This window comes from Aspergillus sydowii, assembly GCF_001890705.1.
Source record: "Aspergillus sydowii CBS 593.65 unplaced genomic scaffold ASPSYscaffold_1, whole genome shotgun sequence".
In the NCBI taxonomy this organism is placed as follows: Eukaryota; Fungi; Ascomycota; class Eurotiomycetes; order Eurotiales; family Aspergillaceae; genus Aspergillus; species Aspergillus sydowii.
The window spans coordinates 2,477,173-2,504,504 of NW_024467859.1; the positions used below are offsets into that span (position 1 = coordinate 2,477,173).

Sequence of the window (27,332 nt, forward strand, 5' to 3'; positions counted from 1 at the left end):
AAAGAGAGAAAAGAGGGAAAAAGGAGGGAATCAAGAGCAATTGTGTGAGTTATAAGGGACAGAGGGCCACGGTGCAGCTCATACCGCTAAGTGCAGGTATACGCGCCCGCTCGCCGCTAAGCGCAGGTCGACCCGTCGATGACGCTGTGGGCCTCCACTGCGGCCTCCGCTCTGCCACTCGCTGCCACTCGCTGCCCGTCCATTGCTAACGCTCCTCGCTTGCTGTCGGCTCTTGCTGTCCCCTTCGCATCGTCAAATCCGGGGTAACCAGCCATGTCCCCTCGTCGATCCAACCCCCGTGCGACTTCATCGTCGTCCTCCTCTGTCGCTGCGCTGGCGCCGCCTGCCTCCCCTCCCCCTCCGCGCCTGAGGCCGCCATCCCCCAGTCACGACGCGTCCCGGTCCTCTTCCTCCTCGTCCCCGTCGCCGTCCTCGAACATCCTCCTCTTCCTCATCGCCTTCCGCCTCATCAACGCCCTGACCGTCCGTACATTTTTCCAGCCCGATGAGTTCTTCCAGTCGCTGGAGCCCGCGTGGAAGATCGCGTTTGGCGGGGACCAGGGCCCCTGGATAACTTGGGTCAGTGTTGCCCCACCAAAACACTGACGTCGCATATTCACGGCTTCTGGTGCTGACCGGTCGATTCACAGGAATGGGAACATCAGCTGAGGTCTTCACTGCATCCGCTTATCTTCGCCGTCGTGTATTCCGCCGCCGACCTCGTTGCACGAACTCTCGGTCTCTCCCCCGCATTCCGCGCCGACCTCCTCATCGCCGCCCCCGGTATAACGCAGGCCGTTATCGCTGCCGTCGGCGATTTCTACACTTGGAAGCTAGCTCGGTATATTTATGGAAATGGAAGCTATGAGTCTTGGGCGACGGTAATTTTCTCTGCAGAGCTTATCGTGGCCGGAGCTGATCAGCTGTAGCTTGCGTTGACTGCCGTCAGTCCGTGGCAGTGGTTTTGTTCCACCAGGACTTTGTCCAACTGCCTCGAGACTACGATCACAATTGTCGCTTTGTATCAGTGGCCGTGGCAATGGGCCAAAGATTCAGGATCCGTGACCAACAAAGACACTCAGGGCGTTAGCATCTCCAGGTATGTCCTTTCATGTGATCGGACGGACTGTCGCTGACTCGCCAGGTTGCGCCAATGTCTCCTATTAGCAGCGTTTGCTTGTATTCTCCGGCCGACGAATGTTATTATCTGGATAAGCCTGGCTGTTGGTGTCTTGCTCCAAAGTACCTGGACGCAGCGGCTGGTCCTTGCCCGAGAAGCTCTTCTCTGCGGGTAGGTGTCATCCAGAGCAATTCATGTTTCATATCTGACAGCTCTAGGTCATCGGTTCTCGCCCTGTCCTCCGTTGCTGACCGGTTCTTCTATGGTTTCTGGACGTTTCCACCACTGAGATTTCTATACTTCAATGTTGCCCAGTCTCTGGCGGTATTCTACGGTAAGAATGACTGGAGTTACTACGCCTCGCAGGGATACCCTCTTCTCCTCACCACCGCGCTACCATTCACGGTTGTCGGCTTGTACCGGGCCCTGAGGAACCCGCCGACAATCGCAAAGGAGAAAGCTTCGATTCTTTTCCAGCTTGCATCTGTCTGCTTGGAGATGCCTGCTTTGCTCTCTATCATCACTCACAAAGAAGTTCGATTTATATACCCGCTACTGCCAGCACTCCACATTCTCAGCGCGTCGCCGTTGGTGGATTTCTTTCTCCCGGCCTTGCAAACCACGGACCGCGAGTATATGCCACGACGTCTTACTTTCATTTTTCTGCTCTTGGTGAACGTCGTCATTGCAGCTTATACCACTCTTTTCCATGCGACTGGGGTTATATCCGTCCTATCATACCTCAGAGAACAGCACCGGACACATGGAATCGCAAACGCAGCCTTCGCACCCGGTCCTGGAAGCGCATTAAGCTATGGTGGAATCACTGCAGGCTTCCTAATGCCTTGTCATAGCACCCCCTGGCGCTCACACCTAGTAGAGCCCACCATTCATGCTTGGGCCCTGTCCTGTGAACCCCCTGTTGACCGGACAGAAGATGAAAAGGCGGTTTACCTCGACGAAGCAGACCAGTTCTACGAAAGCCCCAACCAATTTCTCCGCGACAACATGGTCGGCGGTCTCCGACAAATCCCACGACGGCCCTCATACTTGACCCCTCCGAACTCCCGACGACCACCCACCCAGCTCTTTCCGCCACACGAATGGCCGGACTATCTCATCTTTTTTGCCCAGCTCGAACCAACACTGAAGAGCTCCCTCCGAAGCACTTCCTACGGCGAGTGCTGGCGCACACACAATACCGCCTGGCACGACGACTGGCGCCGTCGCGGCGATGTCGTGGTCTGGTGTCTCGACCACACCGAGCAACAAGCCTGGCGGGCCGAGAAGCAAAAACGCGCATTGGAAGTCCGCGAGCTCCAGTTCGACCGCCTCATCCAGAGGTTCCGAAGCGACGTCGCCCCATCATCAAAGACATGGGCTCCATGGAGACAATGGTCCTCCCCCTTCTCAAGCAAGACATCGTCATGGACATGGCCTTGGGATAAGCGGAAACGGCCGACGATTTTCGGGTACGAAGTACCTGCGCTGCCGGATTGGAATCCGTTCCGCTCGGAAAAGAAGAAGAAGTGGGACCTGCTGAAGGAATTTTGGTTCTAGATAATTACCCTAAGATTGGATCTTGTCTGCTATAGTTTGTTTTGGCGAGTTGTTTCGTGTATATACCTAATGCATACTGTACTGCATGTTCGAGATATTTACCAAATTGATAGTGAATTAACTCACGGAATCCACTATCCATGCGTATTTGGCTCAAGGAAGGTGCGACTTACGACGAGTCTAGCGCTCTTTCCCACTCAAAGTTTGGATCGCGCCTTCCTACTCAAAACCACTTTATTGTAAATACTGGAAGGAAAGAGCGATCCTGCGACAAAGATAGCTCTTTCCTTCACTGTCTGCACCAAGACCGACTTCAATCTTAGCTCCGTCGCTGATGCTCAAGTCCGTACAACGTCTACATATTACGCTCCAGCTGGTGGAAGAATATACTCCAAATGTCACCACAACAAAATCCCATTACCATATCATAACTAACAAACAAACAAACATCAACCCCAGCTAACTCTTCTCCTTGACCATACTCCTGAGTGCCTCGGTTTCCCCCTCTAGCTTGGAAACACGCATCTTCAACTCGTCGCGCTCGCGCTTGACGGCCTCCAGTTCCTCCTCGAGTTGGGTCATCCGGTCGAGGCGGCGCTGGCGGTAGCGTCTTGCGGCCATGGTGTTGAGTTGGCGCTTTGAGATGCGCGAGGGGTTCTCCTTAGGTGAGGACTCGCGGGAGGCGGGGGATGGGGTGGGGAGGGTCGAGGTTGCCGAGGGCATTTGGCTTGAGTGGGCGGAGTGTGTCGTTGGTGTTGAGGTTGTGGTTGTGGTATGGGTAGTGGGGGGTGCTGTGGTGGTTATTTTGGGTTGGCTTTGGTTGCGGTTGCGGTTGTGGTCGAACGGGGGGTCTGGAGATATTGATTAGTTCCTGTTCTGGTTTTAAGGAATGGTTTATTGAGCGTACCAGGAGAGTCAACGCTAGAGAAACCCTGACTCCGACTCGAGAGACTATGGGCGGGATGCTCGCTCGGTCCGTTTCCAGGACCGGGCAAGCAGCCCAGGGCCGTCCAGTCGATGTCGTCCGCCGTTGTTACATTGCTTGTCGGGTAGCCCGGCATCGTGTATAGATCGTGGAATTGATCGGAGCTTGATAACGAGTCGGGATCCCCAGGGAACATCGACGGGTGGTGGATAAGCGGGTCATAGAAGAGCTGTGGTGCGTGCGTATCAACGGGGGGGAAGACCGCTGAAAGATCGGGGAAGAGAGCAGGCGTGGAAGAAGATGATGACGAAGAACCAGAAGTGAAAAGGAAGTCGGCGTCGCTAAAGAAGGAATCGGGGGAGATGTCGAGGTACTGGTTAGACTGGTGATGCCCGTCTACCAAGCAGGAAGACTGATCTTGCCTGTCGGACAGTTGATGCTGCGGAAACTCCGGCGGCAGCCATTGCGAGATAATATAAGCCGGGTCTTACGGCGACCCGGTTGCACGGGCGGTTTAAAAAAGAAACGAGGAGGCGATTGATGCCTTTGCGATGATGGGATGAAGGAGAAAAGAGAGGGAGTGGAGGGAGATCGAAGGGCCCTTTTGAAGCCTGACAGCCTGGAAGGGCTGAGGGGACCCGATCAGGACTGGCGCGCCTGGCGGGGCTGTGCCTGTACTGGGGATTACCCGTATCTTACAGCCTTATGCCGCGGTTCGAAGTATACTACAGTTCGATGTGCCCTCAGTCAGTCATGGTAAACTCACAAAAGTCTCATAAACAAGAGCTTATTGGTTGAGTGAGTCAGATGATGTCGGCCCAAAAGATCTTAGAGACGTCTTCCTATTTCTTCATCTCTAAGCGCCACAGTGCGCAAAGTCGGCAACGGGTTGTTTCTTCATCCTCGAACAGATAAGAGTGAAAGTTACGTACCATGGTAGCTACTAATACATTATCCCAATTCATGGATAGTAAAGGCTCTTTTGTTCCAAAAACTTTGTCTAGGTGTGGTGCTTAATTCTATTGCTACTCTACCGGCAAATGCTTATATACCACCAGCAACCATCATTGTTGGCCATGATGAGTCGACATGACCGGGGATGAGCCTATCTTCCCCGCACTTCTAGATAGCAGTGCCAATATACTCCGATTACCCAGCGGTCACTTGTGTCAGTCTCAGTCTCAGTCTCAGTGTCAGTGTCAACAGGAACTTCCAATAGTCCGTCACTGTGTAAGATACGGTAAACCCATCAATACACTAGTCCGGATGCGGAGATCTGCAGAATGAGAGAAGATGAGCGAGAATGACTCATGTTCACTCATTCTGCACTGGCCAATCAGTGATTCCAATTGTTCATCTAAATCTCACGCCAAGAGTCAGTCCCCGCTTGTTCCGCAGACAGGAGACTGTCGCGCCAAATGAGCCTTTTGGTCGAGACCGAGAAGGGTAAGAGAGGAGGGTGCCTCATATACTGGTATCTGGAGAATACCGATGCTACCCGGCAGAATAGTAGTATGATATTATCTTGACTATTGCGCACCATTACTTTCTCGCTGAGGTATTACCACGCCCGAGTAAATAATTTCTCTCCTGGCCTATTATTTTGCTTCTCCCCTTTATATTCCACCCGACTACTGATATCCATTCACGGCGTAATTGCCTTGGGATGTTGGTCTCTCAGATGTCAGGGAAAATCTTTTGCGCTGTACCAAGCATAGTACGACAGAGTTGGCTCTGCTCCTGCCATCAACAGTATCTACATTGGTTTTGGTGGTAGTAGTAATATATATTGCCCTTTGAGAAGCTACCCTGTCTCCGAGTATTCTGTGGGTATCCTGGGGCTTTACCCGGATGATAACGAACACAGCGACGTAAGATTTTATAGAAGGGGCAAGGAAAGGTTTTCTTTTCTATAGCAAGGCGCACTGGATTGGCGCAGGCCAAGAGTATTGGAAGAGACTTAGGTTGTCTCCAGCAGTGGGATTACCATAATATTTAGGAGCAACCTCAACTACCGCACTGATATCTGATAATTCGCGATAATTGACATGAAGAAATGAACTCTAGTAGCAAACAAAATAGACATCAGAGTGTACCGCTGTTCGCTATACGACGCATTCCTGTACCCTACTGAATGACTTATCTGGCCGTTACTGTCCCAAGGCCATGCTCTACGCATTGGCCAGTTCGTTGCTGTTTATTTTTTTAGGAAAAAACGAGCGAGCAGGGAATTCCGAGCGAGGTCAAGATCTGTGGGTCTGCATTTTTCACAGGTGCAGCAGATCTACGAAGTGTTGAGTACATATTGAGCGGAGTGCATGTTTCTTTACTACGTGTCGAGGTGGTAGAAATCATCATGGGGGTATATCGTAAATGGCAAGAGTACAAAGTATTCCTTGGGTTATGAGACCAAATGCATTCAACAATTTACCGTTCAGTTACCTATCCTGCTAACTCTACGCAGCAGACTGAGAACGTCTCTTCTGCAACCATACAAGCTGCCCGATCTCCCTCCAAAATGTCGTCGGGGGCTCAGCGCAGGAGCTTTCATAGGCGTCCACCAACGGCCTCTCCCAGACAAGATCGACATCCTCAGGCTTGATATATTTACTTTTCTTGAAGAACTTCCACCCGAAGAACAGCGCCGGTGCTACCATCTGCATCAGGTAACTAGTAACAAACCCAGTCGGGTCCCACGGTGAAATGGACCGGTATCCCGCGAATAGGAATACAATTCCCTGGACGAAGATTGCAATGTATGCACCGTATGGCTGGAAGCGGCCATAGTAGGGTAATGACTTCCTGTCAAACCCTTGTACTTTACATGCCCGGTAGTACTGGAGAAAGGTACTTGACATGACCAGATAGTTGACCATTATCCCCCCTGTAATTATACTGACCAGCCAGGTGATTACCTGTGCCGAACCACTATTCACCTGGAGGAACGATAACAGAGGGAAAACCATCACGGCGCAAAAGGCGTATATGGGAACACCGCTTTCAGTGCAATGGCGCAGGAACTTCGGCGCGTGCCCGTCCAGTGCCAGGCCGTGGAGTGTCCGAGTGGCGCAATAGGTATAGGTGTTCCCTGCGGACAGCATAGACGTCATGATCAGGGCGTTGACAATATGCGGCAGTACACCAATTCCGAAATCTGCCATGGCAATAACATAGGGTGATGCTGATGCGCTGTCACTGCCGCCAGATTCTAAATAACTTTCCACCAAAACTGGGTGATTATAGGGAATAACAATCCCAACAGCCAATGCGCCGAGTATGAAAAAGAGACACAGCCTGAAATACACCGTTTTGAAGGCAGCCTTAATATATAGACTCGGGTACTTTGCCTCAGATGCCACGATGGAGATATATTCCGGGCCAATAACGACGAACGACGCACTCCAAAGACATGCAAGAAAGCCTTCAAATCGTCCCAGTGACCCTGCGGTATAGAATTCAGCAAAGGCTCCGGGGCTCTGCCAGTTTCGGAAACCATACGCATCGCCCTGGGGGTTACCTCCCAGCATAGTCACAAAGGTAAACGCGAAGACGAGAAATATCAGGATTATTTTGCCCCCCGATAGCCAGAATTCGGACTCCCCGTATACATGTACGGCCAAGACGTTGAGAATCCTGAATTTGGCAATTCGTCAGTATAAACTAAGTAAAGAAACAAAATAAGCAAAGCACTCACGCGTAGCAAACCACAACGGCCGCACAAATAGTAGCCGTAGGACCCGGGTTGGTCACCTCGTCAGTCCAGAAGGTCATGGACATATTAAGGGCCGTAATCTCGAAAGGAATCGAAAAGGCCTGGCAGAGAAAAAAGTTCCAGCCGGCGAGGAATCCCAGGGCGTCATCGACCCAGTGGCCAGCAAGACGAATGAAACCGCCAGCGACAGGCATGAAGGTGCTCATCTCGGCGATTGAGTTGTTTACGAGGGATAGGACACCGGTATACAATGTAAAGGCAATCAGGAGACTGGCCGGACCGCCCTTTGCCAGAGCGCCTCCTATTGTGATGAAAAGACTCGTCCCAACAGCACCGCCAGCCGCGATAAGCTGGATCTGGCGATTGCCCAGTCCTCGCTGCAGCCCATCGACGACGGTCGTGGTACCCAGCTGAATAGAAGGATTTTCGTGGCTCTTGTCTTCTACTGCCATTGTGAGTATCCCATGTCAAGGAGCAAGTAGGCAGGAGTAGCGGTGGGTACAAATACAAAGGTTTGAGATCGAGATCGATCTGCGTGACTGAAAGCCCTGCAAGGCGAACGCAAGGGTGCTACAGGAATGCAACATCAACCATTAGATCTGCTTTGACCAGCAGGACACCCCTCAGGCGAGATGAAATGACTTTGACGTGTTCACCGGTGTTCTAAACCGGTGCCATGCCACATCTCTCGCATGCTCTCAGAGGCATGCTATGGCTGATACGTCAGGGTCAAGAATGATATACGAGTTCTCACTTCCAGATGAATATATAACATGCAGAGTCATAATCCTTTTACTATTAAACCTATCAAACACCCGAAATATAGCTATAGAATAGCCCCCCTCCTAAAAAACCAATCCTGAATAACATCCACCCCTCGGCTCGTAACAAGTAACATCTTCCCTAGACAATCCACATCCCCGGGCTCAGCCTCCTCCAACACCTGATCAAAGTCCGCATTATGCACAATGAAATGCCTCTTCTCAGACCACGCAGTGGCAAATTCATACGCCGAGGCCGCGGTCCATAAATGCGCGGAGAAGTACCACGAGTGCAGCACGCCGAGCTTCCCGTCACAGTGGAGGTCGGTGTCGCCGCGGAATATGTGGAGGACTTGGATGAGGAATAGGGCGACTATGATGCTGCGGCGGGCGGATTCTTCGAGGACCCAGAGGGTCCAGAAATTCAGGGTCGTCGTGGGGTGCAGGGCTGAGGGTTGTTGGTTTGGTTGCTGCGTGTGCGGGAAGTGGGTGCTGCTGAACAGGAGGGAGGTGGTGGATTGGAGGGCGGATATGGATAGGATGTCGAGGGAGGCGGCGGTGCTAACGGCGTTGAGGTCTGTGTCGAAGAGGTGCATGATCTGATAGAGGATGAGGGCGTGGGCGTGTGCGAGCAGGTCTGTTGGTGTTGTTGGTAAAGGGGAGAGGGCGAGTTCTTGGTGTCGAGAGTGGATATGCGAGGTTATCATGGGCCCGTTGATGCGGTTCTTTGTGATGTACAGTGCACAGCAGGCGTAGGCGTCTGTAGCTGTTAGAAGAGTGTTGAGTAGGGCTGGGGACGTACCCTGCATGACTTTTGGCATTCCGCTGCTGTATAACTTCGGATGAGACCAGGGGGTCTGGTTCTCCATGACCATCCTCCGGGGAACATCCTTGAGGATATCCACGGGGTATTCAAACCGCGAGGACATCAAAGCAGACAGAAGAACGGGATTGCTGGTCCGCACACGCGTCATTCCTTGTTGGTCATTGTAGACCACCGCAGCAGTGTCCTGAGGCTGGTATTGTAGTGGCGGGGGCTGGACCGCCTCCACCGCAGGAAAACCAAGCACCGCAGCATCAAAGCTAAACTGCTTCGATTGCTCAGGTTCATTCAGCAGCTCCAGCAGCTCGGGAATCTGGTCGGGCGGCAGACCGGGGTAGATGCAGGCGAGGCCCCGCTGGGAGCATCGGAAACAGGCTGGCAGGGCCATGTTGCACCGGCGCTTGGCTGCTCTACATGCCTCGCAAGACTTGCGCCGGGGTGGAGGGTTATCGCGTTCTAGAGAGCTCATCTTGCTTGTGTGTCTGGATGCTGGACTGCTGGATGGGCTGAAGTTGTCAAGAGTGGGGCTGCGGAATTCCGCCACTAGTCAGATTAATTATACAGTACTGGATAGAGTAAGATATAACTGGATCGAATAGGATGGTAAGGTGCATCTGATGTGGAATTCCGCCGCATACAGTGGAAGCCCGCTGCCCTGTTAACTCTATACAACACCGATGCTATAAAAGGGGTCTCCCCATCAAACAATCCACAAAAGTCCAAACCACCAACAATTACAACTACCTACAATCCACCAACACCAAACCACGATTACAACTACACCATGTCCACCATCTTCGTCTGCGGCGCAACAGGCACCCAAGGCGGCGCCCTAATCCCCCACCTACTATCCAACAACATCAAAGCCCACGCCATCGCCCGCGATCCCTCCTCAAAGCGCGCCCTCGCCCTCAAGTCCGCAGGGGTAAGCATCTTCCCAGGCTCCTTCGACGACGCCTCCTCCCTCCGCACCGCAATGACCGACTGCACAGCCCTCTTCCTCAACCTGATGCCGAGCCTCACCGACCCAACACAAGAACTCTCGCAAGCGAACCGCATCCTGTCCATCGCGAAAGAAGTCGGCGTGCAGCACGTCATCTACTCTAGCGGACTGCTCCAGGATCTCGAGAAACGAACGTACTGGAACCCGGATAGGCTGGGTCTTGTTGCGGATGTACTCCTGAGTAAACGCGCTGTGGAGGAGGCTGTCCGTACGGCTGGGTTCAAGCACTATACGATTCTGAGGCCTGGGAATTTCATGAGTAACTATCTTGCGCCCTTTGTTCACGTCCAGTATCCTGGGTTAGTGGAAAGAGGCGTCGTCACTACAGCGTTTACCCCCGAGACTGTCATTCCGACTGTTGATCCGAATGATATTGGGCGGTTTGGGGCTGCGGCGGTTTTAGAGCCGGGGCGGTTCCATGAGAAGGAAGTCGGGATTGTGTCGGAGATTCTGGGGTTAGAGGAGATTATGAGGATTCTGGCACAGGCGACGGGGCGCGAGTTAAAGGTGGAGTATATGGCGCAGGAGGAGATTGATGCGCAGCTGGCCACGAACCCGTTCCTTGCTGGGCAGCTGGTGGCGCGCGATATGTCGGAGTTTGTGGATATGGCAGATGTACGGGCCTGGGGGGTTCCAATTGGGACGTTTTCTGGGTTTCTGGAGAGGGAGAGGGAGCTCGTCAAGGAGACGTTTTCTGTTTAGTGGTGGTTTCTAATTAGGGCAGGCCTTCATCTATCTCAGACTCCTGGCATACTTGACAAATGGCAACAGCCTAATCTTCCTCATGCATCAGAAATAAAAATGAAATAAAATAAAATAGAGTCTCGACCTTTCGGCAGAACAGAAGTAAATCATAAAGCCTAAATCTGCAGAACCCCTCCCCGTTGAACTGTCCCCTCCCCCGTGCGGAGACAAAACTGCCTGCAAGTCTGCAAGCTTGGCTGAAACTGCCAATGCCGACATCTCCTGCGGATATATTGCACCAAGTCCTCTCTGGAAAGTCGCACTGCCGATCGATCTGGATGGCTTCAGTCCGCGCCCAAAGCGGAAATTCCAATTAGCCTAAAACGCCCGGCGCCTCGGTGCTTCCTCCGCCTGCCTGCCTGCCTGCGACTGGACATATATAAGTTAGCTCTGGTCTGCTGTTTGTCGCCAATAACAATTCTCAATCATTCCATACTCGTCTTCTATTCGCACTGCCATTGTCGAACTGAACTGCAGAAACCATGGTCTACCTCAAATCCCTCGCCGGAGGTGCGCTCTTCGCCACAATCGCCTCGTCGGCCGCCGTTCTCCCTCGCCAGTCGACAAGCCTCAACGATGCCTTTGTCGCCGCGGGCAAGTCGTACTTTGGCACCTGCTCCGACCAGGCCCTGCTGCAGAACAGCGAGAACGAGGCCGTGCTGAACGCGCAGTTTGGGGCGCTGACGCCGGAGAATAGCATGAAGTGGGATTCTATTGAGCGTGAGTATCCTGTTCTAGGGGTGAGAGTAGGAGTAGGAGTACTTTGAGTACTTTCTGACTTGACTCCTGTAGCATCCCAGGGCAGTTTTAGCTGGAGCGGTGCGGACTTCTTGGTATGTTCTGTTGGGCAGAACCAGGTGTATAGGTTGTCGGGCTGATAAAGATAGGTCGACTACGCGACTGAGAACAACAAGTTGATTCGCGGACACACCCTTGGTATGTTCATGCTCTGTATAATTATACATTCGCTAACAGTGATACCGGTACTCCGTAGTGTGGCACTCGCAGCTCCCGTCGTGGGTATCCTCCATCAGCGACAAGACTGAACTGCAGAGCGTCATGGAGAACCACATCAGCGAGGTCATGGGTCGGTATAAGGGAAAGATCTTCCACTGGGTACTCTCTCTCTCTCTCTCTCTCTCTCCCGATTTCCCTAGATGCTAATGGTGTAGGACGTCGTCAACGAAATCTTCGAGGAAGACGGCTCGTTCCGTAGCAGCGTCTTCTACAACGTCCTCGGCGAGGACTTTGTCAGGATTGCGTTTGAGGCTGCGCGTGCCGCGGACCCGGATGCGAAGCTGTATATAAATGACTATAAGTGAGTCTCTGCAGTTGTGGTAGGATGCATGTGCATGGATGATGCTAAGAGTGTAGCCTCGACTCCGCAAGCTACGCCAAGACGCAGGCGATGGTCGACAATGTGTCCAAGTGGCTGGAGGCTGGTGTTCCGATTGATGGAATTGGTGAGTTGATTCAAATTCTGGTATGGATGGACTGCTGATTATTCTCAGGCTCCCAGGGTCATTATAGGTAGGTCTGCTATAGAAGGTATATGGATATGTATTAACAAGTCCAGTGCGAGCCACTGGTCGAGCTCTGAAGCTCCAGCATAAGTGCCCCCGATCCAGTTTGATATTTAACTGTTAATGCTGACTCCCTGCACAGCTCTGGCCGCTCTCGCTGGCACCGGGGTGTCTGAAGTCGCCATCACCGAGCTCGACATCGCGGGCGCCGCATCAGCCGACTACCTGAACGTGAGTGCTTCTTTTCTTTAAATATGCCGGAAGCTAATAAAGTAGTTGCTGAATGCCTGTCTGGACGAGGAGAAATGCGTGGGCATCACCGTCTGGGGCGTGTCGGACAAGGTGAGTACCACCACCACCACCAGGAATGAAGAATGAAGAATGGCGATAGAGTTGACACGCGACAGGACTCGTGGCGGTCGGAGCTCACCCCCTTGCTGTTTAACAGCAGCTACCAGGCCAAGGACGCCTACAACGCGATTATCGATGCACTGGCGTAGTTTGTCTCGGTTGGACGGGGTAGTATATGATGGTGGACTTTGCAGGCATAAATTGTTATTTCGCTGCCTAATATCTGAAACATCCAATAGACCAGCCAATCAGATACTCTCCAAGACCATTCCAAGACCATTCCAAGCCAAAAGCGTTCTTAGTAGTTTCTGCTGTTCCTGTCAGCATCAGTCTGAGTCTGGACCATCAGCCGGAACTCCCGGAGTCCCTGCACAGCCTCATGTGAAGCCCAAGGTGAAACACGCTGGTGAACTGTGCTTCCGAGCTTGAAGTGCCCTCGAGAATGTAAGAGACGCTGAGAGACGCTGAGAGACGCTGAGAGACGCTGATTGCTGATGACGCAGCTCGTGGTCCACTCTGGTGGCAGATCACCAACGGAAGGACGAAGAGCCCGAACGCAACAGCAAAGAACAGTAAGAAGATGACGCCGAATCCGCCGATCGTGTGATGCAATCGGCGGACTCGCACGCCTGCTGCAGCGTCGCCAGTGCTGGGCGTGGACAGATCGCAGAGGGCCGCCAGCCTCCCCCACCGCGGAGCCACGAGCCCTGGAAAGAATCGCCTTGATTGAGTGGCAGCCAAAAAAAGCCAAAAAAAGGCCGCGTGGATGATTGGAAGACCCAAATTCAATTCCAGCATGCAGGCAATGAAGTCTGGGCCAGCGCATCCAACCTTAACTGCCCTTTAAGGCCGGCTCCCGGCACTCTTGGTTTCCTTCTGCTCTTGCTGCTTCTCTACTCTGCTCTGCCCTGCTTCTCTGTCGCACTCGTTACTGTGTATACTTACTCTCGTTCTACCACCGAATTATGCCTCAGGCCATCCGCTGCCAGCGGTACCACACCACCACATAGCACATAAAACACCAGACTTCAGAAGAAAATGGCCCTCAGCAACTCCGCCGTCATCGTCATCGTCATCGTCGCCTGCCTCTTCGCCGTGACTGTCGCCGCCGCCCTCTTCCGCCAGTACAGCCCCGCAGAGCACAACGCCTACCGAGGCTTCTCGCGCGAACAGGAGGTCTACATGCGATCGGTGCGATTGAAGAATCTGGGCTTCAATTATCGCGAGTCGCAGACGCCCATGCCGCGGGACGTCGAGTCTGCAAGTACGTCTTGCCCTGAACTGTTAGACTGGATTTTGGAATATAACTAACTGTTGGCGTAGTGACTGCAGACGACTCGTACTCCTCGCACTACTAGACTGCACTGCATTGATTATTCGGAGTAAAGGCATTCGGTGGTTTGGCTTGGCGTTACTGGACTTTTGAAGTCATTGAAGTCGCATTGGACTGGATCCTTTTTTTTTTCTTTCTTTTTTTTTTCTTCCCTTTTTCGATGTATTATGATTGCGACGAAGTTTAGCGAGCGACTTAGTATACCATTTTCGTCTTCCACCACCTCTTCAGTCTTGCATTCTCAATCTCACTCTGAAAACTCTAAATCGCTTCCAGTTCTAACCGACCGTAAGATCAGTCGAAGATCGGTCCAATACTGCAAAGTCCAATCGGAGATCGCCGCTCTGTCTTGCCTGCCCAGATTCACGTGCTTTCGTGGGGCGTCGAAACCTGTCGAATCCAGCACAATTCCAATTAACGAGTTATGTCCATTATTATCTATCACCCGTTAAATCTCATTCATTCAGGGACAGAAGGCCAGGAACGGAACAGGCACATTGTGCGTCCAGAGCAGGCCCAGGAGTGGTTGGCCCACCGATCCAGATGTTCTCGCCCACTGGTTATTAGGGTTCCGATAATGAATACGATATTCGACAAGCTGCCCCGAATGAATCTTGTATCTCATTTACAGTGATTTAAATGATTAATGAACCGTCTGCCAGTGACAGCGACTCGGCGGGGTGTTTCAGGAGGGATCACCGACATCGTCAAAAGCCAAGTTTTCTCCTCCACCTGCTCCACTCTTTAAACTTGCACGGACAGGCAGCAATTCACCATCTCTCCAATTATGAAATTATTCAAATCCCTTGATACCGTGGTTCGTAAATTAGCTGTAGTTTCTTAAACTCCTTCGGTAAGGTCTAATCTGGCGGAGTTGAAAAGAAAGGACAAACTATTACACCGATATGGTTTCTTAGTGTGATATATATATATCAGCTAGGAGTACTTGATTTCATCAAATTCCTAATACAACCCCACCTACGGTGTAGACTCAAAAGATGAATGATATGATTATAGAACCAAAATCTGAATACGTAAATGTTGATGGATATTTTCATGGCAAGTTGTATATTCTATTTTCAACGTACTATTAACCCGGTTTGGGTCGTATAAGACCTATGTTCATATATTATACTCCCGCCTCGTTTGTCTTTTCTTCAAAAAAAACCTTGCGCTGTGAAATTGGGAGAAGTGACCTACCTACCTTTCTAGACTAATAGCATCCATATCTGGTCAGGCCTTACACCGACCTTGTACGTAGTGTGCTAGCGTATACAGGTAGGCGATATACAAGGACGGCTTTACACCAGTCAACATTTTATGCGCGAGTGGTATTATTGCACATTTCGATACCCACTTTCCACCCTGTAGTCCCTCCAAGGAAGATCAACGCACAGGAATCAAAACAGCCATGGAAGCATTAATTCGCCGTGGATGTTCCTCATATCCTACACCGACTGTCCATCGCAGCATCCAGAATAAACCAAAAGAAGTCCAGACAGCCAACTGCAATGCTTTTCACTGCCAAACACGTGTTTCGGGCTAAATAATGCAGTCCATACCTGATAGAAGCTAATCCAATCATTTCCGCTAGACTACCAACTCTGCAACCATTTAATTCAGTTTCATATCCCTGGATGGTTGCGTATTAATGGTAGATAGCTGGCGGTGTCGCCCAACCTATGCTCAGGCTCGAAGTGAGTGTCAAGTACTGCGCCAACTAGTCAACCCGACGAACCCTAACTTGTCGAGCCAGCAGCTCTATATCATCACCTATGAACAAAGTGGTGCAATCATCCTTGCCCTAAAGGCAGAAGGGAGGTATTCATAGCAGCATTTGGAGGCGGATATTGCCGGGGGTGTAGGAAAAAGCAACGAAGCACCCGTTCTTGGAGGGTCCTCGCAGTGTTTCTTCAAGAGCCTAAAGGATTACTGTTGATTTTGCGCGGCCAGACCGGCTTCACCATTGTTGTTAGCACATTCTGTTTCGACTTTTCTGCCAACCGACAGCGTTGCAACGAAGGACCTCTCATCGAGTCAACGCGGGCAGGGATCATTCCAAGGATGGTGGATGACCGCCAGACCGAGAGGCTCTGAATGAATATAGACGTAAAGGGCGGTCTATATCGATGCCCTAAGGGTCTGTCTTCTGCCTAACCTACAATCCCTGCAAAGGGCGAACCATCGTTCGTGATGAGTTGGGGGTATGTTGGACTGCAACAGGCATGTAGGCCTTTCCGGCGTAGGCAACGAACATGATTAGGCCTCACGAACCAGAGTATGTAGGGATTTGGCAGGGTTCATGAGTTCAGCCCTCAGATAAAAGCGCATCGATCCGTGCCGCTGAGGGTCGGGCCTCCACAAAACCTGCAGGTGGTTGTCATGCGAATGCGAGAAAGAACTTGAAATGACGCCAGGGCCAGGTGGACGTGATCGATTGGTCGTTCTTGGGATCAAATACCGATCGCGTGGAGGGCCCCGCGCGAACCCACCGCTCATGTATGCAATGGAAATGCCAACTTGCATGCGCTACCAGCAGTCAGCCTCCTACACGAGTCAGAGCCGATCAGACGCGATTGACCGTTCGCATCATGGCCAATGCTCGCGCTTTCCCACCCATCATTCATGATAGCTCGAGCGCAGAGATTTCTGACCGCAACATTGAGTTAGGGCAAATCGGACGAGGCAAGAAGGGTTGGACACGTTGACCCTTGTCGAAAGAATTTTCAAGCCCAACCAACGTTTCCAAATGATAATGTTGCGCGTGAAAGACTGGATCGGGTAGTGAAGGTGGTCTGCGCAGCCCAGGAAGAACAAGGTATATATTCAACTGCCATCTTCTCATTTCCGCATCAACCAAGACAGGAAAATACCAAGTCCATTTTATCTCTCAGGAAATAGCCAATTCGGACTTGTCGTCTATCAGAATCGATACCCATGGACCGTGATAGCAATGCCCTGTGGTGGGCCGGAACGGTCGTGCCATACGCCTCCAAGCGCAGTGCTGAAATGGTGGCAGACAGATTACGCCTGGAACTTAGACAAGCTGGGATCATCCATGACATCAAGTCCAACGCCATCGAGAAAGCAAAATTGGCAGCAGAGTTGAAGGCTCGCGAGTTCGCCCGAGGCAGGCCGTATACGCAGAGGGAAGAGATCGAAGCGGACGTCATTGACTTGGCCAATGTGTGGGTTTATGTGTACCTGCCGCAGGATAAGGACAAAGTCAGAAATATCGTCACTGAGGCATTCAACATAAGAGGAGATATAGGGGAGAAGCTGGAAGATCCGGATCTGTGTACAGAGTACTATTGGGTTTCGTTGGAAGGGGAACAAGAGGAGGACCAGGAGCCGCCAACGAGGCTGGTTGAGATCCAGGTTGTCACAGACAAGGGCGACAGACAATTCCAGGCATCGCATGAGGTGGCGGCCTTCTTGCACAAACTCGCCAAGATCAAGGGCAGAAGGGAAACGGATTGCGGCGACGCCAGGCTGTTGTGGGAGGTACTGCAGATTTTGGGTTCGAATCGACACAGGGACCTTCGCAATCTGATGCTGGGGCTTGATATGTCAAACGCACTTGCCAGTGACTTCTCACGCAAGGCTGACGCGTTTGCGCCTCTGAAGCTCAGCCTGGCCACGTACGTTACCGACTCTATCACACGGTTGCAATATGGAAGAGACAAGATGCTCGAAATTGCCCACGTCGAAGGAGGTGACCATGAATCGAACCGCGAAAGGTACCGAATGAGGGTCCTGAGGGACACCTTCATCTGGCTAGCCGACCTTTACCCATGGGGCGACGGGACTGGTTCGATGCTTTTCCACGACCTCGATATATCTATGGCGAATCTTCAAAGGAAAAGAGTTCGCTGGTTGGACAGCTTGGAGGCCAAGAGTTTCTACGAGGGCGAACAGCAGCTACTGCCTCACGAAGAAGGCAAAAATATTGCGAAGCTGTGGGCCATGTTCGTGAGACATACACAGCTGCCTGCCCAGTATTCTTTCAACCTTGCCCGACTCGACGTCAAAGGTCCAACTCCGCCGAACTGGGCCTATTTCCACAGGGCAATCACTGGCCTCGTTTATGACCAACCCAAGGACGAACAGGGATAATGGAGGAGCGTGAGAGATATCTGTGGCAAAGATGGTTGTCGTGTCACCGAAGCTTTTGGAAAAGAGAGACTGGACTAGCAGGGTGTCCGGTCGCCAGATGGCTGTTTCAAAGGTTTTTGTAGGCCTTAGTTATGCACAATTTATATTTGATCCGGACCGGTATGAGACCAGCGGTCACCTTTGGCTCACTCAGACACTTCTTGTACAACTGCGGAGATAAATCCAGTTGGCTAGACTGCATAACGAGAACCTGCCAGCGGAGAGGAAGCTCTGACATTGAGTCCTTCCCTTCCAATATCCTGATTGGGAGCCTCCCCGGCCGATCTTGCGGTGACGAACCTAGCGGTCTGGGCAGTGGACAGAGCTCCGAGGGCTCAAAGTCCAAAAAGGCGGAGCATGCCGCGAAAGGATCGCTCTCGGCTGATTATACTCAGGCACTCAAGAGCCGCGAATGGTGGGTCCAGCCTATCACCATCAAACACCATGTCCGCAAGCCTTCGTTCCTTCTCAACTCTATACGGAAATGACTTGCCCAAGGTTGGCACGCCGAGCATATCGGATTGGGCAGCAAAACACCCGGCAACTTTATAGCGCATGCAAGAACTGGCCCGCTTTGACTTCTCGGCTTGCTTCCCTATTCGGTACTTTTAGTCCGTGGTATAGAGGTGAATAACTTGTCAATCCTGTTCCGTAATGCTGCGCCGTGAGACCGGGTCGAATCACCATCCTTGGAGCTTGGTCAGGCCCTCCAATTGCCTAACGAATAATCCGGGGATCGCCCCCGTGGAGTGCCGAATCTGTCAAAAGAACCCTTTTTCCAGAATGGCTGTAGGTATCAAGCTTCTCCCGCCCAATAAAAGGCCAACGAGAAACTAGTCAAAAAGGTCGACTGATCATGTTTCTGTGTTGACTGTATACTCATGAGAGTATTTAAAGCGCTCACACCCTCCTCAATGTCCCGGCCTACCCTTTGGCAGTTCTCCATCACGATCAAACATCTGTTAGAGAACAGATTGCGGCCCCAACCATGAGGAAGGTAACCCTACCACTCCCGGGCATGAGCGATGCTCTTAAAAAGCATAAAGGTGAGTGCCACGCTACATCGTATATGAGATTTTACCTGATTAATATTCTACAGACTGGTGCATTGGATTCGACGACGAGACAACATATCGTATCAAGCAAACGATCCGACGCGGCCCAGACGCTCTACGAGGCGAATTCGGTATGATTGTGGCCGTAGTCTCTCGCAGGATGGAGAGGTATCTTAAGCCCCGCGGTATCACCGGCCCCTGCCTGGACATCGAGGTGATGGAATTCCTTGCCTTTGCTTTCCGCTGGGGATATGATAGTCTGGAAAGTGCCTGGAAGGACTGTTACACGAAGTACGGTGCTGTGTATGAGTCGAGGCACAATCTCGCTCTGCTCTGAGCTGTTTCTATGCAACGGGCTGCGTGGACCTGATAGCGGACTGAGTCAAGTTTCTGCAGAGATATTGTCCAGGGCTGGGCATCACAGGTAATCGCTAAAAGGCCTTTTGTTTTTTTTTTTTTTGTTTTTTTGTACTTAATAATAGTATCGTTAGCGCCAATAATTTTGAATTGAAATTATTCGCGGTCATCCTTCCGCTGATCATTATCTCCATTATTGCCATGTTAATCCGGCAACCAGATCACTTTCGAAACCGAACGAAGGACGCTGATCCTAATGATCACGAACTGACTCTGAAACCAAGCTATTACCAGCCATCTCAACCAGGTCGAGGCTCGTTGAGGAGCTTCGCAGCTTGCCTCGACCCCTGTGTGACGCGCACTCGAGGAATGGGGATAGGCGACCTCATTAGGCAGCGATTCAACTCACTTGCTTTTGTTCTCCTGGTGATCAAGTCACCTGAAATCCTTAATTTCCTTGCCAGTGGAGCTGCAGATTACAGTATAATCGAATTGTGGAAATATCAAATGAAATATCAAACACGAGGGGACCACTGAGCGGCGGCTCCCCTTCCAACCTATATTCATCCGGATTTATAGGTCCTAGGGGCTATCAGTCCAGGGAACACCGCCGTGGATGCGTCGGGGCTCGAGCTGCTGTGCGAGAGGCTAGCATGGAGTGACTCTTCGACGACGAGCCTTCCCAAAGAAGTTTCGTACTTCTATCTAGTCTGGACAAAATGTCGAGGACTTGGACCATTCTTAGCGATAGGCAGTAGCAGGACAGGTCCGGTTCTGCCTGTCGCCAGCTGTCACCGGCTGCCATAGACGTCTTTGTCGTTGGGGTTTTTTGCTTTTCGTTTTCTGGTTTCCTCCTCAATCGGAATGGATGATCTGCGTTATACTGGACGCCTGAAACATCACCTCACCTCACCTCGCCTCAGATCACGACCGGAGAAGCTCCCGTGAACGGCCGGGAGGATCCCAGAAGATCCCATCGCATGCAGCCTGGGCAACAGAGCATCCACCAATTCCTGGAACTGCAGGTCGTGGTCCAGCTAACAATAGCCTGGACCTCTAACTTTAATTTTACTGCCCTCTCAGGCTCCACCTCGATGAACATGGCTGACCTGTGTCTTCACCTCGGCTCAAGTGTTGTCCATGTCCCACCCGTAAGCGAATCTACTAGGTACCAAAAGGGGGAGCTACCCAGCGCCTCTGCATTTATTTCGTCGCTTCTAAGGCCCTCTGGCTGCTCTGTCCGTAGTCCGTACCGGCCCCAACCATCTTCATGCTTATGACCTATCACAAATACCCAGGAACCACGCGTTTCTCCTGCGAGGTGCCGCGCCGCCGCACGTTCTAGATCAACGTCCTCGCGAAGTGGTTCCCAGGCCCCGGGCTTGAGCCCCCTTTCCTATGGCTTCGGTACTTGTTGAGACCGAATGGTTGTAACAAAAGTACCGTGCTAAAGCCTCTGCAGGAAGCGGTGTCTTCCACTCCCTGGGAAGCTCTGAATATGTCCAGTGCGTTGAGGCCGAGTATTCGCAGTACTCCATCTCGACAGTTTGTTGATTATGTACTGCTTTGGCAGCTAAATCTCAGGACCTGGTTTATTGTGTCTGCAAGGTCCACTGTCTACTCTCTAGGGTTCTCATTGTATCCAGCCATTTTACTTTGGCGATTCTATGCTGGGAATTGGCCACCGCCAGGTCATCTGGACGACAGGGTGGTGAAATCCTTTGCCCATTACTGCCAGTCTAAAACCACCACGGTTCAGGTTGTCTGGAATCAGTACAGAGATATGTGAGACGGAATAGATTCGGAGAGACTCGAATTTGCTAACTATGAACCGTTTCTGCGCAGGCAGCTTGGCGAAGTTGCTCGTCGGCAAACTTAGAGCACACGTCGGCACCGCGTTTGATGGCAGAGATCAGATCCACGCGGGTGATTGCTGGAATTATTCTAGGTTTTTTGTACTTGGCAATATATTCGTATCACTACGAAGTGCATTCTCTAGTTCGCATATTACCTTGCTGATCATTGTTTTGAGCTGCAAGACAACAGAGCCGTCAATTGTCCAGGCTCGGCCCTCGAGAGGTTGGAGACGGTGGAACGACATCGAACGAGAACGAAACATGCAGCCAACCCACTAGTTAATCCTGCGACACGCTAGTCGAACCTTGGAGCCGGAAGAGTCAAGTTACTCGGACGACGAGTAAGCTGCGCCGCATGCTAATCCAGGAATGGAGCTGGGCGTGTATATCAATCACCAACTCTCTTTGTTCTCTTTGTTCGATCTCTTCAGGATGGACGCAGCTGAAGAGATTTTACAGACAGAATAATCAAATTGTGCGAGGGTGACTCAAATATGCCGAGTGGCGCTGGCTTTGGCTGGCTCTCAGATATCAGCGGAATTGCCCAGCGAACCGCCTCAATTCCTCCCTGAATTACGCAGCTTGCAGGGTCGATAATGCCCTCGAGACCTGTGATTCCGGATATCTTCGTACATGGATGAAGACCCTCCATCTGCAACCGGTCCCAAGCATTTCAGGTATCCAGGTCGAGATGAGACTGCAGCGGCCTGAAGAACAGGCAGCCACCGGCCCTTTTTCCTGGGATTATTGCTAGTCAGTCATCTTCCAGCATCACCATCCTTCAGCTGTGGAAAAATATTTCGGAAGTCTGGCCCCGGTCTTAATCTCGTCAGCAGGGCTTCCTCCGACCAGACGGCCCGGCAGTTACTGGAACTGCCACCACAGGCATTATTCACGGTAAATACAAATAAGGTACGGAACTGCAGATCCGGCCCACAGCTCGCAAGCATTCTTCACCGAGGACCTCACGTTGCGATAGATTATTTTCTTCACTCAAGTCCGAGGCCGGCCCCCGACCCCAGCTCCTTCATTTCCCACCATGCAGCCCCCGGTGGACTACATTACTACAAAGGGGAAATGAAGCCAGTCGGGATGAGAAATTCGCACAAGCTTTGAGTCTGGGCAGTCTGTGCCACTGCGTCTGAGCGTTGGTGTGCCCCTGCTATGACGCCCTCGTCTGCGGCCAAATACCGAAGACAGCTACTGAGCACGTACCCTACGACTCTTGGATTTCTAGTACTTGCATTATATCAGCCCTCATAGACGACACCTACAAGATCTTCGCAATCTCAGGTGGCCGAGAGTAATGGTCCTCCCAGTCCCAATGCATCCTTATATCCAAGTACCCATTGCCTCGACATGGTCATACAGCACGTTCATCCAGCCCACATCCTGCAGGATACATCCATCCAAAGGCTCACACTCATTCCATCCGAGTACAGGTGCAGCTTCTTCATCCTCCTCATCAACAATATAGGACCTCTTGGCGCCCCAATCCGCTTGCACAAGTCGAACAAACCCCGTCCTATTAATCCCATCCACTGTCGCATCCAAAACAGACCGCAAACTCTCTTCATCTATCATAATAAAGAACCGATACCTGCCAGCTTCTACACCAGATAAGACATCCATATCCAAGCCCGGATTCTCCCCTGGAAATGCACTCGGCACCCATGTGTTGACGAAATGTTCGCGGAGTGTAGCTGTTGTCGCCCCTTCAAAGGCTGCCCGGTCCTCGATAACCGTGGGCGCAAAGGAGTCTAGCATGTCAAGGCCGTTGTAGAGCTCGAGGTACTCTATAACAGCGTCGTAGATGCGCGCCATAAAGGCCTCCCAGTCCGCGCCGTTGGTGTATGTGCACCGGTAGATAACAAATCCCCACTTGCTGAAGCCGTCTGCTTGCATGAGTCGCTCGAGGTCATCGGCTGCATTGTCGCTTGTGAGGCTCTCTGGAGTTCTCTTGGATAGCTGGAGTTCTCCGTTAATAATTGGCGGCGGCGCAGTACTCATGCTAGCTGATGTTGAGAAATGGGTTGTGTGTGGTGGTGTGCGTCTGCAAGGTGGGAAATGCCGTGGTTTAAACCGTGAGGTCGAGAGTGAAGAATGGGAGATAGCAGTAGAGAGCCGAGAGACTCCAAAGGTGGACAGTGGTGATGTGTTGTGTTTGTATTTGTTCAAAACCGTCCTTGCCTTCATATTGCTGGTTTACACTTGTTGCACGAGGAGAGAAAGGAGAAGACGCTGACAGGGGAATCCCGGTATTGTACTGCAGGAAGCCTCGGCCAAGCCCTAAGTGCCTGCACCCCGGATATTCTTGTTCACCACATGTTGTCTGTGTATTATCACGTCTATTCGTTCGAGATACCGTCGATTGATGAACTGGATTGATAAATGAGCCTTCTGAGGACCTGGACGCGATCTTTGCAGTGGATCCTGTTCAGCCCCACGTCGACAGCGTTACGCCTTTTATGAGTCGGACAATACAATTCAACCGTTCATCAGGTTCCAGTAATTGTACTCTCTACTTATAGTGACCCCTTTACTTCAACTGATAAAGCGTAGTGGCCGGTGGGTGTGCAAAAATGCCCTTATAGCTCAGTCGTAGTAGCGCTCCACTCGTAATGGAGAGGTCCACGGTTCAATCCCGTGTGAGGGCATACAAGATTTTATACATATATTATTACATCTATTCATTTTGGTAGTTTTCGTTTTTGCTATTCAAGTTGACGTGAGCCAGGGGTGATCATGTCCAAGGAGTCACCGCCAAGTGTCTCAGTTATTTTGGTATACGTCTAGCCTGACGTTGAGCTTCATTCCAAATGCTTCTAGCTTGATTCATATCGGATCTACACCGCTATCTGTACTCCGTATATTGGCCAGTTGGGCCAATTTTTGAGGCAACTTAGGGCTGCGTCCAGGTACCCGGATCATCCGGATTCTGCTTCAATACCTGATATTGCTCTCTCGTTCGCCCCCTTGAAATTATGATGCAATGATCTATTATAAGTCATAACAACCCGGCAATCATCGATCGGATGAGGCGGTGGACCGGACCAGACTTGGACTCGGAGCAGATACTCAAGAAGAGCAGCTGGCCCAACGTTGTGGAGCAGGCTGGACGCCATTTCCAGGCCCAGCAGGAGATCGCCCAAACAAGACGAATGACAATTTAGCCGAGTGCAGACTAACCGCTGCATGTCTTAAATCGACGTCAACGTCTGCCGGCCCTGACGTGCTTGAGCTTAAGCATAAATACCGCCGCCTCTATCACAGTCCTACAACTCTCACAACAATCAACCTCCAAGTATCTCTTATCAAAATGAAGTTCTCTCTTGCCACCATCGCTGCCTTTGCCAGCGCCGTCGCCGCCGCGACCCTCCCCTCGTCCTTCACTCTCGTCGCTGATGGCGGCAGCACTGTCGTGACCGACGGCCGTATGTCACCGCTACTCATTTAACGAACTGTCTAACATGTACAGAATACCTCTACGTCGGAGGCGACGTCACCAACAAGACCGAGATCGCCATCTGTAAGCACGCACACTACCAAAATTCATCGAACACAATCTAACAACGCTGAACAGTCAACGCCACCCCCGACACCGGCGCCGTCTCATTCACCCGCAAGGGCGCCGTCCCGACGGCCTTCCAGAACCTGTACGTCGTCGAGAAGACCGTGCTCCCTGTCGAGTTCACCGTCCCTCACTCCGGTAACACCCCCGAGGGCGCCAGCACTCTGGACTTTGGCCGCAACGACGACGGCTACTTCACCCATGCGGGCAAGGATTACTTCGCCATCGAGGGCTATGGCGATGCCAAGGTCAAGACTGTCTACTGGTACGGTGCGCACAGCAGCACGTACAAGGCTGTTAACCTCTGGGTTAAGGAGTTTAACTAGACTTTATCTTTAATTAACTGAACCGTTCCATATTCTGGAAGGGTTGATGTATATAGTTGATGTTAGCACTGCTGTGTTTGTCGCTCCTTATGTATAGCTCTGTTGAAATTCTGTCGTTGATAGTAATTACAATCTTGACCTGAACCCATTCTCTCTTGAAGTTCTCTTCTCCTCTTTGCTTATTCCAGATAGCTTCCAAGAATAAAAGGAGCCCAGTTAGGTGCAGCGAACCGACCATCTTCGAATAATCATCCATATCCACCACTGAGATACATTGACCAATATTCCTGTATTAGCTTGTATACTTTGCTACCTACAGATTAGCCTCACCCTCTCCCACCCAACACCGCAACAACCTCCTTGCTCCCCCTATCCCCAGTCGTCAACGCCCCCTCCATATACCCCTTCCAATGATCCGAATACTCCGTGCCCACAAAGTGCAAATTCCCAACCGGTTTGCCATAAACCTCTGCAAATCTGGTGTAATGACCCAGGGCAGGGATAGGAGCCAGCGCCCCACGACTAAACTCCTCATGCTGCCAGATCTGGTCAAAGAATTCATGTGGGCGCCACACCTCAGTCCTTATCCTTATCATTATCCTTTTTCTTGTCGACATTATATACAGCGGCCAATTGCTGTGGAACTGCGCGCCGACGCAATCTTCAAAGACACCTCTCACACAAACATAAACTTGCAAATCATCCACCAATATACAATCGCCTTCCACAACGTCCTAATCATCTAGTTCGCGCAGCACGCCCGCCTCCTAAGCCACTGCTTCCTGCAGCCGTACGTGAAATCCATCCTCGAGAGTATAGAGGCCATGGAGATGATTAATATCGAGATGAATATCCGCGCCGCCCCGCTGGATTGGCCGGCATTGACGACGAGTTATTGGAGGGTGATTGTTGAGAAGAGGGGGATGGTGTTGATGCTGAGTTGATTCTCGTTAACGGGTGTAATTCAGCTGATTGTCATTGCTGATGAATGAATTGGATATAACGAATGGTAATGAATATGTTGAAGCCTCAATTAACAATACTCTACAATGAACAAGGACTGAATGGAGGATCTTATACACAAATGCATAAATAGCCTCCTCTTGTCTGTCTCATTCCCACGATACTATTCAAAGTTCCCCCATTCAGCTTAACATAATACCCCTCCCTAACTAACAGCTGAAATGACACTCGAAATCCACGTCGCCCAAGGCCACTGCCCCGACACACGCTGGTCCATAATACTGCGCAATCCCACTGAATCAACATGCACAGTGTACACCACCGAACTACAAGCAAGCACCAAAGTCGCCCGCTACGACCACGACGTCCATGAAGACGTGCCATTCCCACCAACTAAGCTAAGTTCGTCGCTCGTCGTAACGATCCCAGAAGACAAATTCCTTAACTTCGAGACAGGCTGTGTATTTGGGACATGGCCTGGTCCGGCGCAGCACTATGTTGTGCGGGTTTTGTACCAGATGCTGGAGAGGGAGTATGTGCAGATGGCGCGGAGCTGTGTGGAGGATTTTAGGTATCTGGCTGAGTATGAGAAGGGGGAGAAGAGGGTTAGGAATGGGTATCATGTTCAGAAGGATAGGGAGTTTTATGAGCAGGTGGACGAGTAATGTTCGGTCTGATTCTGATGTATCTTTGGTTGGTGTTGAGTATAGGATCGCTGAAGCGTCCATCCTGGGTTATGGTATATATGGGCAGGGCTTCTGCTCAGATGGAGTACAGCGGATTAATCGGTATGGCCCAGCTGGCAATACGTCTGATCACCTTGAATGAATCTACTACTATGTGAATTTCCTCCTCAAGCTATATGATATACGTAACCTTTAGCGCCCTCTCTAAATGGAGCGCACATCGTAGTATCTTCTAATCATAATTAACCAAACATTGCAGGACACTCGCCCGTCTATAAAACATCGAACTTAGTTGCATCTTACGTGGCCCAGTGATTATCAGGATTTGGACGCCTTAGCGAACTGGATGATTTGTACTTGTTAGTACCCCCATTTTCAATAATCAACACTCCCACAAACAAAACGACATCCCTCCTATCTCGTATGCAGTATCTCCTCGGACTAGCCCTAATCTTATACTAAAAGATCGCCCTCCTTCGACAGAGCAGCAAATACTGATTCAACCTCG

The 27,332-nt window shown here is 51.3% G+C and overlaps 11 protein-coding genes and 1 non-coding gene across 12 annotated transcripts; 8 read left to right on the forward strand and 4 right to left on the reverse strand.

Moving 5' to 3' along the window:
• Positions 1 to 273: 273 nt before the first annotated feature.
• gpi10 (putative glycosylphosphatidylinositol-alpha 1,2 mannosyltransferase) lies at positions 274 to 2,680 on the forward strand (the record flags this gene model as incomplete). The annotated part of the gene is made up of 5 exons (XM_040851319.1): positions 274 to 579; positions 651 to 881; positions 930 to 1,099; positions 1,145 to 1,291; positions 1,339 to 2,680. 5 exons carry the CDS (start codon positions 274 to 276, stop codon positions 2,678 to 2,680), a joined length of 2,196 nt encoding a protein of 731 aa, XP_040708003.1.
• Positions 2,681 to 3,003: 323 nt separating this feature from the next.
• ASPSYDRAFT_63898 (uncharacterized protein) lies at positions 3,004 to 4,570 on the reverse strand (the record flags this gene model as incomplete). Its single annotated transcript, XM_040850258.1, has 3 exons — positions 3,004 to 3,531; positions 3,588 to 4,044; positions 4,538 to 4,570. The coding sequence occupies 3 exons, from the start codon at positions 4,568 to 4,570 to the stop codon at positions 3,140 to 3,142; spliced, it is 882 nt and encodes a 293-aa protein (XP_040708004.1). The 3' UTR covers positions 3,004 to 3,139.
• Positions 4,571 to 6,003: 1,433 nt separating this feature from the next.
• On the reverse strand, positions 6,004 to 7,774 carry ASPSYDRAFT_192350 (uncharacterized protein). Its single transcript, XM_040843656.1, has 2 exons — positions 7,300 to 7,774; positions 6,004 to 7,238 (listed from the first exon to the last, which is right to left on the reverse strand). The coding sequence occupies exons 1-2, from the start codon at positions 7,767 to 7,769 to the stop codon at positions 6,062 to 6,064; spliced, it is 1,647 nt and encodes a 548-aa protein (XP_040708005.1). The 5' UTR covers positions 7,770 to 7,774; the 3' UTR covers positions 6,004 to 6,061.
• A 292-nt stretch (positions 7,775 to 8,066) lies between these two features.
• Positions 8,067 to 9,400, reverse strand: ASPSYDRAFT_38883 (uncharacterized protein). Its single transcript, XM_040845797.1, has one exon. The coding sequence runs from the start codon at positions 9,287 to 9,289 to the stop codon at positions 8,144 to 8,146; it is 1,146 nt and encodes a 381-aa protein (XP_040708006.1). The 5' UTR covers positions 9,290 to 9,400; the 3' UTR covers positions 8,067 to 8,143.
• A 285-nt stretch (positions 9,401 to 9,685) lies between these two features.
• On the forward strand, positions 9,686 to 10,606 carry ASPSYDRAFT_139321 (NmrA/HSCARG family protein; the record flags this gene model as incomplete). The annotated part of the gene is made up of 1 exon (XM_040840940.1): positions 9,686 to 10,606. One exon carries the CDS (start codon positions 9,686 to 9,688, stop codon positions 10,604 to 10,606), a length of 921 nt encoding a protein of 306 aa, XP_040708007.1.
• A 524-nt stretch (positions 10,607 to 11,130) lies between these two features.
• On the forward strand, positions 11,131 to 12,944 carry ASPSYDRAFT_63902 (endo-1,4-beta-xylanase; the record flags this gene model as incomplete). Its single annotated transcript, XM_040850259.1, has 11 exons — positions 11,131 to 11,368; positions 11,441 to 11,481; positions 11,536 to 11,584; positions 11,643 to 11,764; positions 11,821 to 11,966; positions 12,023 to 12,111; positions 12,160 to 12,178; positions 12,225 to 12,257; positions 12,312 to 12,402; positions 12,448 to 12,513; positions 12,579 to 12,944. The coding sequence occupies 11 exons, from the start codon at positions 11,131 to 11,133 to the stop codon at positions 12,669 to 12,671; spliced, it is 987 nt and encodes a 328-aa protein (XP_040708008.1). The 3' UTR covers positions 12,672 to 12,944.
• Positions 12,945 to 13,560: 616 nt separating this feature from the next.
• On the forward strand, positions 13,561 to 13,833 carry ASPSYDRAFT_140912 (uncharacterized protein; the record flags this gene model as incomplete). Its single annotated transcript, XM_040841087.1, has 1 exon — positions 13,561 to 13,833. The coding sequence occupies one exon, from the start codon at positions 13,561 to 13,563 to the stop codon at positions 13,831 to 13,833; it is 273 nt and encodes a 90-aa protein (XP_040708009.1).
• A 2,831-nt stretch (positions 13,834 to 16,664) lies between these two features.
• ASPSYDRAFT_38888 (uncharacterized protein) lies at positions 16,665 to 18,164 on the forward strand. Its single transcript, XM_040845798.1, has one exon. The coding sequence runs from the start codon at positions 16,793 to 16,795 to the stop codon at positions 17,969 to 17,971; it is 1,179 nt and encodes a 392-aa protein (XP_040708010.1). The 5' UTR covers positions 16,665 to 16,792; the 3' UTR covers positions 17,972 to 18,164.
• A 2,647-nt stretch (positions 18,165 to 20,811) lies between these two features.
• Positions 20,812 to 21,573, forward strand: ASPSYDRAFT_295167 (uncharacterized protein). Its single transcript, XM_040844659.1, has 2 exons — positions 20,812 to 21,130; positions 21,268 to 21,573. Exons 1-2 carry the CDS (start codon positions 20,921 to 20,923, stop codon positions 21,439 to 21,441), a joined length of 384 nt encoding a protein of 127 aa, XP_040708011.1. The 5' UTR covers positions 20,812 to 20,920; the 3' UTR covers positions 21,442 to 21,573.
• A 541-nt stretch (positions 21,574 to 22,114) lies between these two features.
• ASPSYDRAFT_38892 (uncharacterized protein) lies at positions 22,115 to 23,774 on the reverse strand. Its single transcript, XM_040845799.1, has 2 exons — positions 22,258 to 23,774; positions 22,115 to 22,190 (listed from the first exon to the last, which is right to left on the reverse strand). Exon 1 carries the CDS (start codon positions 23,286 to 23,288, stop codon positions 22,611 to 22,613), a length of 678 nt encoding a protein of 225 aa, XP_040708012.1. The 5' UTR covers positions 23,289 to 23,774; the 3' UTR covers positions 22,115 to 22,190; positions 22,258 to 22,610.
• Positions 23,775 to 23,862: 88 nt separating this feature from the next.
• Positions 23,863 to 23,935, forward strand: ASPSYDRAFT_t9. The gene has a single exon. It is a non-coding gene; the product is annotated as a tRNA-Thr (tRNA).
• Positions 23,936 to 24,597: 662 nt separating this feature from the next.
• On the forward strand, positions 24,598 to 25,175 carry ASPSYDRAFT_140754 (uncharacterized protein; the record flags this gene model as incomplete). The annotated part of the gene is made up of 3 exons (XM_040841077.1): positions 24,598 to 24,712; positions 24,757 to 24,807; positions 24,862 to 25,175. 3 exons carry the CDS (start codon positions 24,598 to 24,600, stop codon positions 25,173 to 25,175), a joined length of 480 nt encoding a protein of 159 aa, XP_040708013.1.
• Between the last annotated feature and the right edge of the window lie 2,157 nt (positions 25,176 to 27,332).

What these genes read in the sequence shown, in the direction of transcription:
- ASPSYDRAFT_192350 (XM_040843656.1), bottom strand. Translation starts at nt 7,769, where the DNA reads ATGGCAGTAGAAGACAAGAGCCACGAAAATCCTTCTATTCAGCTGGGT. An exon ending in GCCGTTGTGGTTTGCTACGC is followed by an intron (nt 7,239 to 7,299) that starts GTGAGTGCTTTG and finishes TGCCAAATTCAG; the next exon opens with GATTCTCAACGTCTTGGCCG.
- ASPSYDRAFT_38883 (XM_040845797.1), bottom strand. Translation starts at nt 9,289, where the DNA reads ATGGCCCTGCCAGCCTGTTTCCGATGCTCCCAGCGGGGCCTCGCCTGC.
- ASPSYDRAFT_38888 (XM_040845798.1), top strand. Translation starts at nt 16,793, where the DNA reads ATGGACCGTGATAGCAATGCCCTGTGGTGGGCCGGAACGGTCGTGCCA.
- ASPSYDRAFT_295167 (XM_040844659.1), top strand. Translation starts at nt 20,921, where the DNA reads ATGTCCAGTGCGTTGAGGCCGAGTATTCGCAGTACTCCATCTCGACAG. An exon ending in CAGGTCATCTGGACGACAGG is followed by an intron (nt 21,131 to 21,267) that starts GTGGTGAAATCC and finishes GTTTCTGCGCAG; the next exon opens with GCAGCTTGGCGAAGTTGCTC.
- ASPSYDRAFT_38892 (XM_040845799.1), bottom strand. Translation starts at nt 23,288, where the DNA reads ATGAGTACTGCGCCGCCGCCAATTATTAACGGAGAACTCCAGCTATCC.